Below are 19583 nucleotides of genomic sequence, written 5' to 3' on the forward strand. Positions count from 1 at the left end.
TATAAATGCGACTTTATACATACATACATATTTCACATTTTACTGAGGCAGCACTGGAAAAAGAACACATTGGATCTAGAGTCCAGACTCTTGAAAACATTGACAAGAAAAAGGACTCTTGATTCGATCAGATATAAGCTTAAATCAAAAGGAAATCCGCTCAAATCAAGAGGCTTGGTTCTTGATTTAAGCTTAAATCTGATTGAATCAAGAGTATTTTTCTTGTCGATGTTTTCAAAAGTCTGGACTCCAGATCCAATGCGTTTTTTTTTCCAGTGATATTTCACTTTTTAGTGAGGCAGCTCTTACTAGCACACAGAGGCCGCGAACATTTTTTCGCCCTCTACCCGTCTGGGTACTTGTCACCACCATTTAGCGCGGAGCGGGGGCTGAGGCGCGGAGCAAAAGAGGACAGCCGTTTTAAAAGAGGGGTGGTGGGGGTGCGGGCGAGAGTTCCTCGAACCTCCACCCCGTGCCCTTCTTTTTTACCAGCCCCCCGCCCCGCATCCCTTCCACTCTCGCCCCGCTCCTTTCAAGTCGACATATCGCACTTGTTGATAAAAGCTCCATCCCCGCGACTTTGAGATCGCGCTCGGCTCTCGGAGCCACTGTTGCCAACTCGCGCTGGAAAATCAGCTTTTTCTCTATTTAGACCGCGTTAAGCAGAGTATACTGCTGTGCTAAGGAAGAACGCCGTATGAGCATTCGAGAGTTGCCAAATTTCCTCCAGTAAAATGTTAATTATTTAGTAGGAGTTATGATTGAGTTGTGATTGAAATCCTGTGATAAATTGGTAGAAAAATATCTATAAGTTTTCCAGGACTACCAAGATTTTATCAAAAGAAATTTGACAACGCCTGAAGGCTCATACGACGTTTTTTCTTAGCACGGCAGTATAACCAAGCCGCATCAGCTATTCCCGGATTTAATCGGATAATTCCAATGTTTACATGATACCAATCGTACGGATTTTTATGCAAATTTCAGCGAATTTTCTGCATAGTGCGAAGCGAATTTCCAAATGATTCCGCTGAAATGTTCTCTTGTAAGAAATTAAATTCCCCAGTTAAATTTGGCACCGATGCGGTTTTGTTCCTTCTACCTATTTGGACCGTGTTCGGCAGAAAGGAATCGAGCCACATCAGCTATTGCCAGATTAGATTGGGCGAATTAATCGCTTGCATGAAAACAATTGTATGGATTTGGGTGCAAATTTCAATTAATTTTTTGCATAATACGAAGCAAATTCCTGAAAATTTTCAAAGGAATCCGCACAAATGTTCTATTGTAAAAAATTAATTAGCGTAGCTAAATTTGGCAACGTCACGCTATAACTGGGTAAGACAGGTGGTAGGGTTAACAAAGATTACAGGAACCGTTCTTCCTTCGATCATTCAGCTTTTCTGAATGCTGGTCACTGGGTCAAAGTACCTTTGATCTATTACGAGGGGTGAATGCACTTACGAACCAGTGGTTTACTGGGTCAGTGGATTACGATCAGACAAGAGACCCCCCCACTTGTATTTCACCTTTGGTGGAAGCTTTTACTTTCGGGACTTCATAATATATCATCATATAACTCACCTTGACTGAACGCACACTGGAAAAAAAAACACATTGGATCTAGAGTCCAGACTCTTAAAAACATGGACAAGGAAAAATACCCTTGATTCAATCGGAATTTTGCTCGAATCAAAGCGAAATCCACTTAAATGAAGAGTTTCGGTTCTTGATTTAAGCTACATTCCGATTGAATCAAGAGTACTTCTTCGTGTCGATGTTTTTAAGAGCCTGGACTCTAGATCCAATGTGTTTTTTTTTTTTCAGTATAGGCATGGCTATTGTTCATTGATGTTTTAAGTCGAATGTGATTAAAGACATACAGCGTCATGCCCCTAAGCACCCCTTCCTAGCCAGAATTAAGCAAGGACGTCGCATGAGCTTTCAGATGTTGCCACATTTCATGCAATAATAAACAAAATACACAAAAACACTCACCATCTCAGAAAATTAGGTTAGTGGCACGTTACGTCTTTTTTTATAGTGGTTGACAGCATGTAGCCCACCAGTCCACTCTACGCCAAAAAACCCTGAGAATAAAAGTGTTTTGTTGATTTTTGTTAGGTCAAGCGTGCTTTCGGACATACAATTTTATTCAACAAACAATATTTACAAATAACAACAATAAAATTTAACAAAACTGTACAAACAACAGCTATTTACAGAACAAAAATACAGACACAAAATGAGTAAACTTAAAATCTAAGCTGCGGAAGACAATTCAAATCCGCATCCTTTTTGCTAGTCCCGGTCCTGGGTTCTTCTCCTGACCACCACGTGATCGTTTCTTGGAGGCGGCAGCAATGGGGCGTTTCATCGACGGTAAAACTTGCGAGGGCCCTGAAACAAAAAAAGAAACACACAAATTAGATATACGATGAACCGTGATAAAGTATTAATTAAACGAATAATAAATTAAATTAAAGTATATTGGCTAAATTAACAAGCTGCCAAAAGCAGGGAAAAAACACAAATATTACGCGAAAAGTTTGTGAAAGAAACGGAAAACGGTAAGAAAGGCAGATATATTACGAGGCCTAAAAAAATTCGTCGAATCGGTAGCAAAATCCAGAGGAAGGGGACAATTAGAGGGAAAATTATTAGCGCGCTAATAAATAATATGCTTGAGAATGAATTACATCATAGTGAAATAAAAAGGCAACAATGAAGATAACTCAACTTACCGAATTTTTTTGTGACGATATCTCCATCTCTAGTGTTCTGACGGCGAAATACCACTTGCGGGTCTTCTCTGCGGCCTTGTGAAACTTGCGAGGGCTCTGCAACAAATTAAAATTAACACAAAAATTAGTCACAACAAAATACTAAGCAATAAACATTGAAGGGGTGACATAATTTAAAAGCGATAAATTGTGTGGAAAACAGAACAATCCTTAATAAAAAGTAGGTACTTAGATTGAAAAAAAAAGACAGACAAACGGAAACTGAGACGCTCATGAAAAAATCACTTGACAGAGCAAGTTTTGACAAATTTTAATAAAAAAATCAAATTAAATTATAATTAAAAGAATGTCGTGGAAGAAAAATTTCAACTCACCGAAATACCGAGTGACAACAGTCTCTCTCCTGGTATTTTGGCGTTGGAATACTACATCCGTGGTTTCAGCTTCTCTCCTGAGAACTCTGACTTTGACTGGGTTCAGCATTTTCTTGAGTTGCCCTTTTCGTTCCTTGCGAAGGTATCTTCTGATCGTAGTTCTAAGACCTTTGTTATTCTTGCAAATGTTAAATAAACGCTTGTTCATGCGCGACATGATTGATAGAGACTTTGGATCCAAAAAGCTGAAACAGACAAATCATGTAACAATATTAAAAAACAATTCACAAAACTTGGGCACGGTAAAAATGCAATGATTCGTGGATAAAAAATGATGGCGTGGGTATTTAAAATCCTACATTACACTATTTTTAAGAAATCAAAGACTTGTAAAATTAATTAATTGTTAAAAATCGCATCAGCGAAAAAATTAACTAACTACATTAATAAGTAGGACATTGTATTAAAAATGAAATATAGTTTCGTGAGATGTAAACACACATAAATGAATGCGTAGCTGCTGCTTTAGATATCATGTAGAACATGGTAGTAAAAAAAACTGAAATACACTAGTAATATGTTGAAACGAGAGAAAAGAAAAAATAGGCAAGTAAATAAATAGATAGATAAAACTTAACGCACCTTAAAATTTGGATCACGAGCTCAACGGGTAGTTCATCGAACATCTGAATTTGTTCGGTCGGAAAACAGCAGGCACCAATGGCGAAGAGAAGGTTGTAGAAATTCATGATTGAAGAATGACGGTAAATGAGCGTAAGAGAATGACGGAGCGAGAGAAACACACACTGATCACAAGAGCACTGATCAGAGCAGAATAAAGCGAGAAGGGGAGGGCGCTAGTATTTACCACTTCGGAGGGGTGTTGCTGTTGCCGCCCCTCGCCGATTACGCGCTGCGGATTAGACGTGAAGAGGAGGGCGCTAGGAGCATAATCAGGACAGGAGTGATGGGCCCCTGCAGGAGGGGTAAGTAATTAATATGCCTTTTGAATGCCTATTACTAAAAAATACGGAATTTATTTTCATATCCATGAATAATTTCAAGACCCGGGCGCTCGGAACAAAATCAGGAAAGGAAGAGGGGTGTCTTTGAGGAGGGAACTTTTTATGCATCTAACGAATAAGTTTGACTCGATTTTGTATCAATACAAAATTTCTTGTGAACTTGTAACTCAGGAAAAGAAAATGTTGAGTGAAAAATAAAGTAGGTCATGGTAGCTTAGATCAAATTTCGGAAAAGACTGTGCGATTCAAACAGTGTTCGAAACTCACCTTTGAGTTTTAGGAGCCATGTGGCGCATCAAGCCTGATTTTAAGGCGCCATTGAAGATTTTTTGTGGGGCCAAATCACCTAATATGAAAATTTGGATTTCTAAGGCGCAATTTTTAGGGGCCATGATAGCGCAGAGCCTTCATTTTTTAGGCGCGTTGGCACCTGTGAGTTTCGAACACTGGATTTGAATGTAATTGATTATTAAATCCGTCTGTTTCAGGTTTGTGAGGTAACTTTACATCATTCTTCCAATCAAGCGGATCTCATGGTCGGATTCTAAAATTAATCGCTATTTTTTGGTTGTAAAATGTATCCTAGTAATGGCAGACTTTCACATTCCGATCTTGTAATGGGCCTCCGGACAGGGTACGAATTAGGGCACTATACGCAACATGTGTTCCCTTCAAAATTTCACGAGGAAAATGAATTCACACAACGAGGAATCGAGGCATGATAACAATTTTATGGAGGAAAAGGAATCTCACGACGCGAAGTTTGAAAACCAACTTCTGCACAAAATATGTTTACAATTATCATTGATCAACAGAGAAAACCACAACAGCAGGGGCGTAGCTAGGAAATTTCTCTGGGGGGGGGGGGGGGGGGCATGGGACCACCTCTCGTGGTGAACAGAGCGGGGGGAGGGTGAGGAATGAAGGATCCCGTTTTTCTGGGGGGGGGGGGGAGGCCCCCCAAGGACCCCCCTAGCTACGCCCATGCTCCCATTAAAAATCTGCGAAGAGGACGCCAGTAATTGAGTCATCCTCAGTCTGGCGCACAGTTGTGAAATTGGACTTCTTTTTGCAATTAGTAACCACAATTTCTGATTCATGCATAAAAACACTTATGTGCATAGGGAAGCTGGTGGCACACACGTTGTTTTTAAACTGAGCCAGAAATTGTGGTTCTTTATTTCAAAATGTAGTCCACTGCGTTCTATCTCTGTATCAAATCACGTATTGCCGTATTATACCTTTGTGAAAGCTGCGCTTGCGCGGAATGCGCAAAATTCTGACGCAGACTGCGGAATCACAGGTGAATCTCGAGTGATTTATGGGTTATTTTTCACAAGTGTCAAGTGATCGCTCCACTTTAGCAAAAGTTATTTGTAGAGGATCCATTGCTTACTCCAATGTTGGTCAGTAGGTTAGCAGATCAACATGACACCACCAAAGTGGCTTTTTTTAACTGCCGGTTGTTTTTTTAAATTGATTGAGCAAAAGAAATTGATTGAGAAAAGAAAGAAAATTGATTGACAAAGCTACAAAGACATAAAGACGGAGTGCTCGTATCTAAAAGCACGGGAAAAAAGTGAAGCCTGGTTTGGCGCTGGGTGCTTGTGTGAGTGTGTAAATGAGCGCGGAAATCCATGGCGGCAAACGGAAATTTGATTTGAACTTGTCCTCTTGATTTTTCCTTATTTCTTCTTCTAAACGTGTTTTAAATGCCTAAAACGATTATATTAAGAAAGTTCGGTCTGCGTCCTAATATAATACACCTACTTTTGCTCAGTAACAGGCAGTAATCTCAGATAAAGTTAGTTTTTCTTCTGCTCATGGTGGTTCTGCAGGTTCAAACAGGCCGTTACAGTGCCAGATGACCGTTACTCCCAAATGAAATTAATCGGTCGACGACGGACCAAAACTAACCTAAAGTTAAAAAAATATGAGTGGGTAAGTGAATTTGGGCAAAAATCAACCTAGAATACTTTGTTTCCGCAATTTTATTTAGTTCCCGCCCTACATTTGAATTTCAAACTTGTCCCGATTTCCCCGCCAATCCTCTAGCCAATAGTAGAGGTGGTTGAAAAGAAGCTTCATTTTTTGCTTTTAGCCCTCCGTCTTTATGTCTTTGCAAAGCTATATATAAACAAAGAAGACAAGGGAAAATTGAGCGGGCAAAAAAAACGGGTGGCTGTTATGGACTGGTAAGGGGGGAAATGATAGACTAATTGTAGGGTCCCTCGGTGCTTGCCATTAGTTAGTCTATTATTTACCTCCTTCGTCCATTGCAATCACCACCCGCTTCCACCAAAAGGATCCCTCCATATCCTTTTCGTCTACTATGTCTATCGCTTTGCATACCAATTTAAACAATCAGCTCGCAGATGATGTATCGGTAGCAAGTAAAATGTGATCGACTGATTGCATTGCTCTTTCTAGTCTTGAATCTGGATTTTTCACCCAAAACAAATCGTCCGTAGAAATTCAACTTCAACTACAATTCTCATTTATCTTCTTTGTCTATCAATTGGAACTATGTGCATTATGACGTGAGCCCTGTTATGTACATATTCTCATGAATTTCAGGGCTCATGTGTTAATGTACATAGTTCCGTTTGGCAGAAGTACGTTCAATTTCAATTATCATCCCGCTAGAAATACCCCTGTCATGCCCTGTTTTAGGTCACCTAATGACGGTCGGCATGTTACACGCAGTGATAAACTGTAAGAGTGAATGACCTCTCTATATGTACATGAGTGCGGAACTTGGTCAGTGTGTCATTGTGTCAGCATCAACACCAATAGTTTTGAAGGGTCAATGACCTACCAATGTATACATTTGTAACTCGGTCAGGGAGGCGTTTGGTTGGCGGTACAACCACTTCAGGGTTGCCAAGTTGGGTGATAAAATTGGATAGTTTAAATTTGGAATGTGCTGCTTTTTCAGCAGTATCTAGCAACTGTGAGCCACTTTCATCAGAACGAAACTGATAGCGAATGATCTTATTTGATTTTATTTGGAAGTGAGTCACTGTGTCACGAGGTGAGTCCCTACTTTTAAGAGTGAATGACCTAATCGTAGTTTGTATACTATTAAAGGCCATTAAAGGTGAACTTGAAAAGAATCCACGCAAACGTTGTCTCGTAAAAAATTAAATTGCCCACTAAAATTTGGCAATAGCTGATGTGGCTTGGTTCCTTTCTGTTAAACGCGGTCAAAATTAGAACAACAATATCAATGCATTTTTTTATGTCCCTCACACTTACCTAAGAGACCTAGTTTGAATTCGAAAAAAAGGGAAGTCCTTCTTCTTGTATTTCATACCTTATTCATTTAAGAAAACGTCCCATTTTTAAACCCTAACCTGAAATAGCTATACTTTTATCGATTCAAGTTGGAGCATTTCCGAGACTATTTGGCTTTATCTTTTGAAAATCCGCAAAATTAAAAAAAAAGAGCAGCTTGGGAGTGGGATGTGCAGAAGAATCGTCCGAGGTTCTGAATAAAATTAGAATTGCAAAAAGTTCTCAGCGAGCAAATTGTTTCTTTAAGGTGATGGTATGGATTGCGTAACTTTTGACCTTTTTTGATATAGTTTAGTCGAAAACCGCTGCGTTGGCGGGGAGTGGGTAAGGGGGAATTCATGCTTCCAATGCTGAGAACAGTTTCAGTGATTCTATTTTTACTTGAATGTGTAATAAAAATAAGTTTGATCGTTGATCAAGCATGTAACTGCACGCGAATTTAGTGTAATGAATGTACTTAAACCAAAGCACAGCTCAACACTGCCGCGCTAAGGAAGAACGCCGTATGAACATTAAAGTATTGCCAAATTTCCTTCGATAAAATGTTTATTTTTGCGGTGGACTATAAATATTTGTCCTTGAAATTTTCAAAAATTTCAGGTAAAATTGCGAGCAAAAATACCTGGGAAATTGGGAGGAAAATATTCATAAGCTTACTAAGAAATTCGTGTTTTATCAAAGGAAATTTGGCAACGCCTGAAGGTTCATACGGCGTTTTTCCTTAGCACGGCAGAATTCCTGTCGAGATAAGAATATTCGAGACAGCCCAGCTTAATTGAACATTTTCTGCCGAACGGAACGATTTGCAACATGACGTGAGCCCTACTATGCATATATTCTTGCGGGTCTCAGAGCTCATGTCTTTATAGACATAGTCCCGTTTGACAACCTTAGAGAAATACTTACAAACACGATCAGCTGGTCATTGCCAAAACACAATTGATTTCCCGGACTTTTCTCCCAGGGAAAAACAACACAAAGACCCATGTTTTCAGTAGTTCAGTGGCACGTTATATCTCTTTTTATAGTGGTTGATCGCCCCTAGCCCAATCAGTCCACTCTGTGCCAAGAACCTTGAAAAAAGAAGAAGAAAAAACCCGAAGCCTGCAGTCGCAAAGGTGCGACGCGAGACCTTTGTAATTGACAATCGGACCACATCATACAATTGAGAACTACGATTTCTGGCCCAGGTTAGAAACAACGCATGTACATGTAGCGCCCCAGACTTATGTTTATGCAGCTTATCGACGGTGAAACTACCAAACCACCTATCTCGTTTGCGGTGTTTAAAAATCTACGCTCACATTTTATTTTTTTGAAGTAGACCAAATCAATATCATTCCTTGAAATTTTCACGGAATTTTCTCCGCACAAATAGGAAAAATCACAGACATTTTCAAGACTGGATGTTAAGTAGTTTTTCATTTAAAAAATAAAGTATGACAGGAAGTCTGCGACTTCGCAAACCGAGATACGTGGTTTGGTAGTTTCACCGTCGTTATGTTTTTACAGAGGAGACAGAAATTCTAGCTCTCAATTGCGAAGCGAAACCCAATTATTAAATGATGCCAAACCAGCGCTTTCTCAGAAAGATAGGTTAGCGGCACGTAACGTCTTTTTTTATAGTGGTTGACAGCTTGTAGCCCACCAGTCCACTCTATGCCAAAAACCCTGAGAAAAAAGCGCCTTAATGACCCTCATTGGTTCATATGTGTTTTACGACGTACAAATTTATGTAACAAAAACAACGCTTCCTCAAGAGGTAAGGTCAGTGGCACGTTACGTCTTTTTTTATAGTGGTTGACAGCTCGCAGCCCACCAGTCCACTCTGTGCCAAAAACCCTGAGTAAATGCTGATTTTTTTTTATTTTTAGTCAAATGTGTTTCATGACATACAATTTTATTAATCAAAAACAATATTTACAAATAACAACAATAAAATTTAACAATACTGTACAAACAACAACTATTTACATAATAAATATACATTGGCAAAATGAGTAAACTTAAAAACTAAGCTGCGTAAGACAAATCAAATCCGCATCCTTTTGGCCAGTCCCGGTCCCGGGTTCTTCTCCTGACCACCACGTGATCGTTTCTTGGAGGCGGCAGCAATGGAGCGTTTCATCGACGGTAAAACTTGCGTGGACTCTGAAACAGAAGAAAAAACACAAACATTAGTCAAGCAATAAAATCTATAATGTCGACACAGTGGAAGAAAAGGCTGAATTGAAAAACCGCGCACTTGCGAACTGAAAAGTCGTAAACAATAATTGTGAGAAAGAAGTGAAAATTCAAAAAATCAGATAGACAAACGAACCCGAACGTCATCTCTCTCTCTTTATTTATTTATGTTTTGCTGATAATTTAATTGCAACACGAATTGAGAATGAAACTGAAAAGTCGTATGCAATAATTGTAAGAAATAAATGAATATTGGTATTGAAAAATTAGATGGACAAAACGCATCCGAAGATAATTCCTCTCACTTTATTTATTTATTTCGCTAATGGTATATTAGTGCAACACGAATTGAGAAAGAAGTTTAGGCGGGGCAAAGCAAATTATTAAACTTACCGAAGGTATGAGTGACACGAGGTCCTCCCCTATTATTTTGGCGTTGAAATACTACATCCGGGCTTGCGGTTTCTCTCCTGAGAACTGTGGGCTCTGAAACAGAAGAATAAAACAGGAATATTAGAATTGCGAATTAAAGACTACACACTAAGACAGGGGAAGATCAGAAATCGAAAAAAGGCGGCACGGGAGATATCGGTAAATGTAAAATGACGTTTAACATCGTCAAAAATCAAACGGTAATGCGTAAGAAGTGTTTACATTGGATCAAAATAAAGCCTCATATTAATGGAGCTAATTAAATGCGGCCCTGCTCTCGGTTTATCAAAATATTCAAAATCCCAGCGTGTGCATTCGTAAACGGTTTTAGAGAGCCGTTGAGGTAGCTGATATAATAATAATAATGCAAGTTAAAAGAAAAACAATAAAAATAAATGGAGGGAATACTTACCGAAATTTCGAGTGGCAACAACTCCTCTTCTGGCATTTCGATTTTGGAAAGCATCATCCGTACTTCCGGTTTCTTGCCTGATAACCCTGACTTTGACTGGGTTCAACATCTTTTTCAGTTGTTCCTTCCGTTCTTTGCGTAAGTGTCTGCGGATTGTGGTTCTTAGGCCTTTATTGTTCTTGCAAATGTGAAACAGACGTTTGTTCATTCCTGACATAATTGACAGAGACTTGGGATCCAAAAAGCTGAAACAAACAAAATAAAACCAAAAATTAAAATAGGAACATTACAAATTAATAGAAACAGCGATGAATAATTTTTAAGGTCAGTACAAATGACGGAAAGGTGCTACAATGAGTATTTTAAATGTTAATGCTTTACTTCGCAAGTAATAACTGGAGCAGAAAAATGTAATTACCTTATTCTGTAAAAGGAATTCCTAACGTGACTTAAAGAAAACCCTAATTTGATTAGAATAAATCTGAGTTTCAATTTCAATTAAATTCTGAGTTAATATTGCAGATGACACAATGAAAAATTATGAAAAGCGTTACAGAAATTTATTAAATCGTTAAGTATAAAGAAAGAGCTTAACGTACCTTAAGATTTGAATCACGAGCTCCACAGGAAGTTCATCGAACATTTGGATTTGTTCGGTCGGGAAACAGCAAGCACCAATGGCGAAGAGAAGATTGTAGAAATTCATGGTTGGAGATGAACGTTGAATAAACGAACGAGAGTAACGGAACGAGAGAAACACAAACTGGTCACAAGAGCACTGATCACAGCAGAATGAGCTGCGCAGGGGAGGACGCTAGTATTTACCACTTCGGAGGGGTGGTGTCGCCCCTCACTGATGACGCGCCGCGGATCAGGCGCGAAGGGGAGGGCGCTAGGAGCATAATCAGGAGAGGACTGGTGGGCTCCTGCAAGAGGGGTAGTTGGGCCCCTGGAGTTTGAATAAATACACAGAGTTTAAGACCATTAAAAGACGGGAGGAATTTGATGACTTTAATAAAAATTAATAAAAAAAAATAAGATTTGTTGTAAATAATCAAGTTCTTTGAGTTTGCTGAGCTTTGAGTTCATTTCATTTAAAACTTAATTTCACATCTTTATTTTACTAATCGAGTTTTCACAAGCAATTAAATGCGATTGTTTTAGGTTCTTAGCTATTGTAAGTTTCCATTAGATTCGATACGGATGAATTTAAATTTGAGAAATTTGTCACGCGGTTACTGTTTTAAATCATGCTTGGACGTAGTCTCGATGCTTCGACAGCAGGTCAATTATTATTGAATGGTTATGGAATAACCTCAATTGATACACTGAGAAAATGACTCGATCCGATTGGTTGACACGGGTGGTTCTTATAGACTATGGGAGAAAATGATGGATTTCTACGGCTTCTCGTGGGTTGCCGTTATGGTTTGGTCTATCCTGCCGTGCTAAGGAAGAACGCCGTATGAACATTCGAGAGTTGTCAAATTTTCCTCGATAAAACATGTATTTTTAACGACATTCATGCATATTTTTTCAAACCAAAGACTGAAAGGTCATTGATCCTTAAATGACTCTGGCGTCAATTTTGGTACAATAACCTACTGGCCAGTTGTTTACACTCATAAGGCAGGTCGTTATCCTTTAGTTCAGCTCGTAACACAGTGACCAATTTTTAAAACTAGGTCATTTACCTTCACTTTCATTCTTTTAAGGCTGTCGTACTTGCTTTGACTCACTGACCTACTTGAGTCACATAAATCGAGACCCTTCCCAGTGACCCTTGAATTCAGCTGACATAATGACACATCGATCCTTCAAACCAAGGATAGTAAGGTCATTGATCCGTAATACTGATACAATAACCCACTGACCAATATTTACACGCATGGCAAAACAGGTCATTAACCTACAATACCTGATTCATAGAAACAGGAGGCATAACAATGGACGTAGGATGTAGCGCCTGGATACAACTATTCGTGTTCCGGAGTTGTCTGCGTTGCATACGCAAAAATTGAAGGCGTTTTGGCTTGTCCTGCGCGCACAGTGAGATGCCTTGAGCAGAGCGCTATTTTGACGTATTTCTATCAAACAGACCTATGTACAGGTGGAAAAGATGGAATGTGCTCGTTAGTGCTTGGGTCATAAGAATGAATGGGAATGATAATGCGCCAGTGACGTACCCGCCGCTCCCGTGGCCATTCATCGTCTTTAATTCATGAGCCCTGTGCACAACGCTCTTGACACATGCCCACGGCTCAGGGAGTGTGCACATAGTTCCGTTTGACAGAATGTGAAATCCCGCTTTTCTAATTCAGCAAACAGAACTGTGTGCCGACTGTATGCAATACTCATGAGCCGTGGGCATGTGTCAGGAGCGTTGTGCATACGGCTCATGAGTTAAAGACGACGAATGGCCACTGGAGCGGCAGCTACGTCACTGGCACTTTATCATTTCCCTTCATGCTTATGGCCCAAGCACTAAAGGACACACCCCATCTTTCCCACCTGCACATAGCTCTGTTTGATAGAAATACGTCCATTTCACAGTTTCATCAATGAGATGAATTTGCATTTTATTTCAGGATGGTTTCGTCGTATAATACCATCAAATGTACGGAATGTATTGGAATCAGGCTGAATGCATCAAATGTTGCCTAATTTTCTCCGAAGTTTTATTTTTTTGTTTCCTGTTTCCGTAGTTTGCTTTGAAAGCACTCAGCAACTAGCCCCATAAGAGGATTGGAAAGTTTATCGTTAAGGTATGTTTACAAACTGGAAATTCGGTAACTTTAGAAGGCTCATACGGCGCTCTACCTTAGCACGGCTAAGATAAGGTGTCTCGGTACGAAAGAACAACGCACAAGCCTTCACACGTCCCCACATTTCACTCTGTCAGAAACGAATTACACCAACGCAAAAACTCGGTTTCTCAAGAGGTAAGGTCAGTGGCACGTTACGTCTTTTTTTATAGTGGTTGACAGCTTGTTGCCCACCAGTCCACTCTGTGCCAAAAACCCTTGATAAATGTTGATTTTTTTTTCTCTTTTTGGAGTCAAATGTGTTAAAGGCGTGCTACATCTTTTTTTAAAGTGGTTGACCGCCTTTAGCCGTACCAGTCCACTCTCAGCCAAAAACCCCGAAAAAAGCCCACGGGCCAAAATTTTTTGTTGATTTTTGAGTCAAAGTCTAATGCGCCTTATGACATAATTTATTAAACAAAAACAACGATTCCTCAGGAGGTAAGGTTAGTGGCACGTTACGTCTTTTTTTATAGTGGTTGACGGCTCGTAGCCCACCAGTCCACTCCATGCCAAAAACCCTGGATAAATGTCGATTTTGTTTTTTTAAAGTCAAATGTGTCTTATGACATACAATTTTATTAATCAAAAACAATATTTACAAATAACAACAATAAAATTTAACAATACTGTACAAACAACAACTATTTACATAATAAATATACATTGGCAAAATGAGTAAACTTAAAAACTAAGTTGCGTAAGACAAATCAAATCCGCATCCTTTTGGCCAGTCCCGGCCCGGGTTCTTCTCCTGACCACCACGTGATCGTTTCTTGGAGGCGGCAGCAATGGAGCGTTTCATCGGTGGTAAAACTTGCGTGCACTCTGAAACAGAAGAAAAAACAGAAACATTAGTCAGGTAATAAAATCCGTAATATCGTCACAGCGGAATAAAAGGCTGCACCGAAAAACCGCGCATTTGCAGACTGAAAAGTCGTAAACAATAATTGCAAGAAGGTGAAAATTCAAAAAATCAGACAGACAAACGAATTTAAACGTCATATCTCTCTCTCTCTCTCTCTCTTTACTTATTTATGTATTTTGCTGATAATGTAATTGCAACATGAACTGAGAATGAAATCTAGGTGCAAATTAAATAAGTAAACTTACCGGAGCTATGGGCGACAGAAGGTCCCCTTCTACTATTTTGGTGTTGAAATACTACATCCGGGCTTGCGGTTTCTCTTCTGAGATCTGTGGGCTCTGAATTTGGGTCCCTGGAGAAGGGGTAAGGAATTGATACGCCTTTTGAATGCCGATTACTAAAAAATACTGCATTTATTTTAATCTCCATGTAATAATTTTAAGACTCGGGAAAATGTTTGAATGATAGATCAGTGCTAAGCTATTGAATGCATTATTTAGAACAAGGAATGGCAATCGTTAGCATGGCATGCTGAGGAAGAACACCATATGAGCATGAATACCTTGCCATATGTCCTCAAGAAAGAATCAAATACGGAGAGTTGTGAGTAAAGTGCTCCAAATTCTTCAGACAATTTCGTTCGCAATGTCATGTGAAAGTATCCTACGTCGCTCTACCTTAGCACGGCAGAATACTGCCAGCTAAAGTAGAACGCCGTATGAACCTTCAGACGTTGCCATAGTTCATGCAGTAAGAAACGAATATTAAGAAAATTTAAAATATAATAAATAAAGAATTAATAAAAAATTTAAAAAAAATTAATAGAAAAATAAAATGGGAGCGAAGATTTTTAAACATCGCAAACGAGATACGTGGTCTGGTGTTTCCGCCGTTGACACACGTGTCCGGTAGTTTCAACGTCAATATGAGACTTCTATTCACAAGCACTATATCCTTCTTTAGCGCTTTCCTTTTTAAGAGGGCACAGTTCCCGAAGAGAGTATTTTCAACACCCGACTATAACCCTACTAAAACACCAGGTGCGCTCCAGCCAGTGCCGAAGCCAAGACCGTAAAATCTTCACTCTTTTGACATAAGGGCCTTTCTCTATCTCCGCACGAGCCCTAGAAAGCATAGTGCCATATAGAAAGCAAGGCTCATCCAGAAATCGCGATATTACGTCGGAGGGGCGACGAAATCTCCAACACTTCCCGGGAGCATTTCCTTTTTATTTTTCGACGTTTGGTCGCCTACCTGACATAAGGGCGTAACTACAATCTGCGATGAACCCTGGGCTCCATACAATTCGATGCTTTTCCAGGCTCATCTCGATGTGTAGTTACGCCCTTATGTCAGCCAAGCGACGATTTTATTCGCAGCGTCATTCCCGCGCTCGGTTCGAAATTGCGTCCACTCGCGTGGGCAAGAACAAGAACAAAGGGATGGGCCCGCGGGGGGGGAGGGGGTAGTGGCGTGCTCCCGGGGTCTAAAAAGAACCAATTTAACAAAAGTATCAATCCTCCTCGTCGGTTCCCGGCCCCGGGGAGGCATTCGATTCGCGTCTTCCGCGCTGGTCCCCTTTTATCGGGGCTCGGACTGTTATCTCCCGTGTCTTTGTCGTTGCAGCTTTAATTATCTCGCCGGCCTACGGATTGGATTGTCCGCCGATCGCGATCGGACGCCCACCGCCACCAGCCTCGCTGTCCGGTCCAAGGGCGTTCGGGTGCCGGTGCCGCATAGGCCAGTTTTGGCCTGAGATAAAATTTTAAAAAAATACACGAAAAAAATTGAATTGCTGATTTAGCAGTTAAATCGCTTTTACATTGTTAACATATGGCTGAATCGAGGCTGCCGATTTCGAATGAACTCTCCTCGAAAAACACGCAAAATATCCTGAGATATAACATTTTCTTATTCCTCGAGTGTTTTACTTTGATAGTGCCAAAGAGCTTTCCTATGTCGGTGCTACTATTTTCAATATTTAAAGTTAAGTGTCTTTTTCTGATTTTTGTCCGCATCGTCCATGAGGATGCCGCACCGTGCGGCGGCGCGGCGGGCGAGAGCGACCGACCAGCGCGACATGCGCATTAGCGCCTACAAACCTAACAGGGATACTTCACGCGTTGCGCAATGCGTGAAGTATCCCTGTTAGGTTTGTAGGCGCCAATGCGCGTGTCGCGCTGGCAGCAAACCGCTCCGCTCTGTGTTTAGCTCTAATATTTAAACTCGCGGAGTCCGCGTTTTTCAACTCATGATTTTGAAATGTTTGCACACTCTAAATTAATTATTCTTATTTAAATTGATGGGGGAAAAGTGCGCGTTTCGCGCTGCTAACACGCCGCTCCGCTCTGTATTAGGTTCTAATATTTACACTCGCGGGGTTAGCGTTTTCCAACTCAAGATTTTGAAATGTTTACACGCTCTGCATGGTTTATTCTCATTTCAATTGATGGGGGAGGGAATATGTATTAAAGGAAAATAAAATGTGTATTTTGTGAATATTAAGGTGGCTCCGTGTCAACTTTAGTGTTGGCATATTTGCCACCAATGCTAATTAAACAAGATGAATCAAAGGAAGAAAAAGAGAGTAACATTTCATTTAAAAGATGAGTTACCACAACAATACCTCCTTCTCTCTCAATTTTCTCATTTCGAAATTGTCAATATAATTTTACATACGAACTAAAATATAACGCTTGGACCAAGGCACTGTTGCCAATTTTACGCGCGGACTTAAACTACTGGACATAACAGATGCGCGGACAAAAAATCGTTGACGGAATGTCCTGAAACCCAAAATGTTGTCCACATTATTCAAACACCCACTAACGTCACATATGTACGTCGCTGATATACGTCATGTATTCATACTCAAGATTTGACCCAGAAAAACTTTGAAATATATCTGGAAGGACGTCTTGAGGGAATTTTACAACTTGTTTTGTGTTTCGCTTTCTGATTTTCACTCAGGGCGAACTTTCAAAGTTATTTCCGAATTTTTCTTGGTCAACAATGTCCTAAAAAGAAACCATCCATCGGCCGATCAATTATCAGATTGTTCTCCAACATGCAGAAGAGCCATCTCAAGAAAATGCGCAAGGAAATGCATGTTCTTTTTTTCTCTGTCTTTTCCTTCTTTTCCCTCTCATTCTTTCTATCTCTTTTTCCTTCTCACTTTTCCTCTGTTTGTTCTAATCCTACCATTTTGACCAGAGTCCAATCTCTATTTGTCTAGCCTTTATCCTTAGAAATTAACGATCTTCTATAGATGAAAGGCAGCTCTGTGTCCATTTGTTTAATGGTCGTTCAATTGTCTCTCGCTTTGAAGTCATCCGATTATCCAAGGCTTAGCCAATCATTTCCCGTCCATTCTCGTGACCTGCTCGGACCATACTTTTCTACATGATATAAAAAACATTTTGCAATTACGAACTACAATTTATGGCTTACTTAATGAATAACGTTTGTGCCATCATTTTTCTACGCAGATAGGTGCTTTTGTGAACGTGATAGAAGTTTTCGTTCTTTATTGCAAGATGTAGTCCATATCTTGGTTCATTCAATTTGGTCCATTTAACATCATGGCTTACACAGCAAGAAAGAGTGACTAAAACCTCGTGTTAATATACTGCCGTGCTAAGGAAAAACGCCGTATGAACATTCAAGATTTGCCAAATTTCCTTGGGTAAAATGTTTACTTTTGAGGCAAGTTATTAATGTTTTTCCTTGAAATTTTCAGGAACTTTAGGTGAAATTGTACAAAATTCTATGAAAAATTGGAAGAAATATATTCATATGTTCATAACAAAATTCGTGTTTTATCAAAGGATATTTGGCAACGCCTGAAAGTTCGTGCGGCGTTCTTCCTTAGTGCGGCAGCATAGGAAGTAAAACACGAAGTAACAGAAGCTGTTGGTTGATTTATTTTGTGTTAGTTTTCCCTCTTTGTCAAGTCGACCAAATATTTGTGTTGAAAATCTGCGACTTATTAAATATTCCAAGCTTTCGGCAACATGCGCGCGCCATTGAAATGGACTGCATTTTGCAATTTCGACCTATAAATTCCAGCCCGGTTTAAAAACAACGTAAGTGCCATTAGTTTCTCTATGCACATAAGTGTTTTTTCAGATGAGCCAGAATTTATAGGTCCAAATTGCAAAATGCAGTCCAAATTATATCATTCCCCACTATATATACTGCGTTAATTGATAGATAACTCGATCTGCACGGATGGGTGAGTCGTAGTGGAGAATGCCTGCTGGATGCCTTTGTAGAGTGTAAAGTGGGATGCATAAGAGCCCTCTCATCATAAATAGCGCAGAAACATCCAATAGCGCAAAATCTGATAACGCCAGAAACAAAAGCACCCAAGTCATCCCTTCCTTTCCCGGCGTCTTGTTGTGTCTGTTCAGCATTAGTTGGGCAACTTGAGAGGATTAATTATCGTTATCCCGCCGCACAGTAGATCGAGTCAATAGGAGAGGTCGGACAAAATTTGAAAACTTTCAACGCTTATCACTCTGTTTATACAAAACTTGGAGGTTTTAAAAGTCGCTCCATTGGTTTTCTCGTGAAATTTTCTTCTGGAAACACCCCTAAAAATGTAAAATATGACGAAATAAACATAAAAATTTGCAGTTTTAGTCAACAATTTCATGCCTGACCTTTCTGATTAACTCGATCCACTGTGCGCTAATGTAGTCTCCTTGAATTTAGCTCAAATTTCACCATAATCAAACGATGAGAGATAAGCTGTTCTGTTTTCAACTCCTATCGAATTTCCGCATCTGAGTATTTGCCCAATACTCAATGTTTCTACCGTGAACGAATGACAATCTCATTATCTAATTTTATGGTACCTTTACAAACGTTGCTTTAGTGTATGGATGGGGTCATAATACGTCGTTCCGCTAATAATAAAGGAGTACCTATATTTTGAGATGCACGATGCTGTGTAAAGAACTTTAAAGAAAAACCAAAAAAAAACAGGAAGAGACTTAATGCGTTAAGTGAATAAAAAGAAAAATTTTATTTTATTTTAAAACTATTTTCTTTTCCTTTTTTTTCTGCTAGCAAGACGCGTCTTGGTCCTAAATGTGACCAGGGTTGCACGAGTGAAATAAAAAATATGGGATTATTGAAATTTAACAAAGTTTTGAAAAATATGGAACACATTTTCAGGGGCTGGGTATGTAACACGCACTGAAGAATACCCTAAAAAAACAAATACCATTCGCCTTTCGTTTGATGTTAAATTTAATGTCAAAAAATATTTTTTATATTTTCTGAAATTTCATGAAATATTTCACATGAAATTAAAAGGATTTATTAATCATGAAATTTCAAAACTTTACTTATCATGAAATTTCAAGACTTTATTCATCATGAAATTTCAAGACTTTACTTTTCATGAAAAATTGCAACCTGTATGTAACCATATCCT

The 19583-nt window shown here is 39.5% G+C and overlaps 4 protein-coding genes across 5 annotated transcripts in view; 1 reads left to right on the forward strand and 3 right to left on the reverse strand.

Moving 5' to 3' along the window:
- LOC109030423 (uncharacterized) overlaps window positions 1-19583 on the forward strand; it is a 167354-nt gene that overhangs the window by 43429 nt on the left and 104342 nt on the right. The window lies entirely within an intron of this gene.
- LOC109030424 (uncharacterized) lies at window positions 2126-4131 on the reverse strand. The gene is made up of 4 exons (XM_019041375.2): window positions 3761-4131; window positions 3119-3363; window positions 2745-2840; window positions 2126-2400 (listed from the first exon to the last, which is right to left on the reverse strand). Exons 1-4 carry the CDS (start codon window positions 3865-3867, stop codon window positions 2282-2284), a joined length of 567 nt encoding a protein of 188 aa, XP_018896920.2. The 5' UTR covers window positions 3868-4131; the 3' UTR covers window positions 2126-2281.
- Window positions 9263-11290, reverse strand: LOC140225475 (uncharacterized). The gene is made up of 4 exons (XM_072304549.1): window positions 11068-11290; window positions 10469-10713; window positions 10018-10110; window positions 9263-9591 (listed from the first exon to the last, which is right to left on the reverse strand). Exons 1-4 carry the CDS (start codon window positions 11172-11174, stop codon window positions 9473-9475), a joined length of 564 nt encoding a protein of 187 aa, XP_072160650.1. The 5' UTR covers window positions 11175-11290; the 3' UTR covers window positions 9263-9472.
- Window positions 13832-15878, reverse strand: LOC140225531 (uncharacterized). Its single transcript, XM_072304732.1, has 3 exons — window positions 15790-15878; window positions 14386-14492; window positions 13832-14100 (listed from the first exon to the last, which is right to left on the reverse strand). Exons 1-3 carry the CDS (start codon window positions 15876-15878, stop codon window positions 13964-13966), a joined length of 333 nt encoding a protein of 110 aa, XP_072160833.1. The 3' UTR covers window positions 13832-13963.

Source organism: Bemisia tabaci, chromosome 9 (assembly GCF_918797505.1).
Source record: "Bemisia tabaci chromosome 9, PGI_BMITA_v3".
In the NCBI taxonomy this organism is placed as follows: domain Eukaryota; kingdom Metazoa; phylum Arthropoda; class Insecta; order Hemiptera; family Aleyrodidae; genus Bemisia; species Bemisia tabaci.

Bases quoted from the DNA above. Each gene is read 5' to 3' on its own strand.
- LOC109030424 (XM_019041375.2), bottom strand. From the start codon at position 3,867: ATGAATTTCTACAACCTTCTCTTCGCCATTGGTGCCTGCTGTTTTCCG. The intron at 2,841-3,118 runs GTGAGTTGAAAT...AATTTGTTGCAG, and splicing joins TGTTGTCACTCGGTATTTCG to AGCCCTCGCAAGTTTCACAA. The intron at 2,401-2,744 runs GTAAGTTGAGTT...TTTTTGTTTCAG, and splicing joins TATCGTCACAAAAAAATTCG to GGCCCTCGCAAGTTTTACCG.
- LOC140225475 (XM_072304549.1), bottom strand. From the start codon at position 11,174: ATGAATTTCTACAATCTTCTCTTCGCCATTGGTGCTTGCTGTTTCCCG. The intron at 10,714-11,067 runs GTACGTTAAGCT...TGTTTGTTTCAG, and splicing joins CTCGTGATTCAAATCTTAAG to CTTTTTGGATCCCAAGTCTC. The intron at 10,111-10,468 runs GTAAGTATTCCC...CTTCTGTTTCAG, and splicing joins TGTTGCCACTCGAAATTTCG to AGCCCACAGTTCTCAGGAGA.
- LOC140225531 (XM_072304732.1), bottom strand. From the start codon at position 15,878: ATGCGGCACCGGCACCCGAACGCCCTTGGACCGGACAGCGAGGCTGGT. The intron at 14,493-15,789 runs GTAGGCCGGCGA...CCCCTTCTCCAG, and splicing joins ATCGGCGGACAATCCAATCC to GGACCCAAATTCAGAGCCCA. The intron at 14,101-14,385 runs GTAAGTTTACTT...CTTCTGTTTCAG, and splicing joins TTCTGTCGCCCATAGCTCCG to AGTGCACGCAAGTTTTACCA.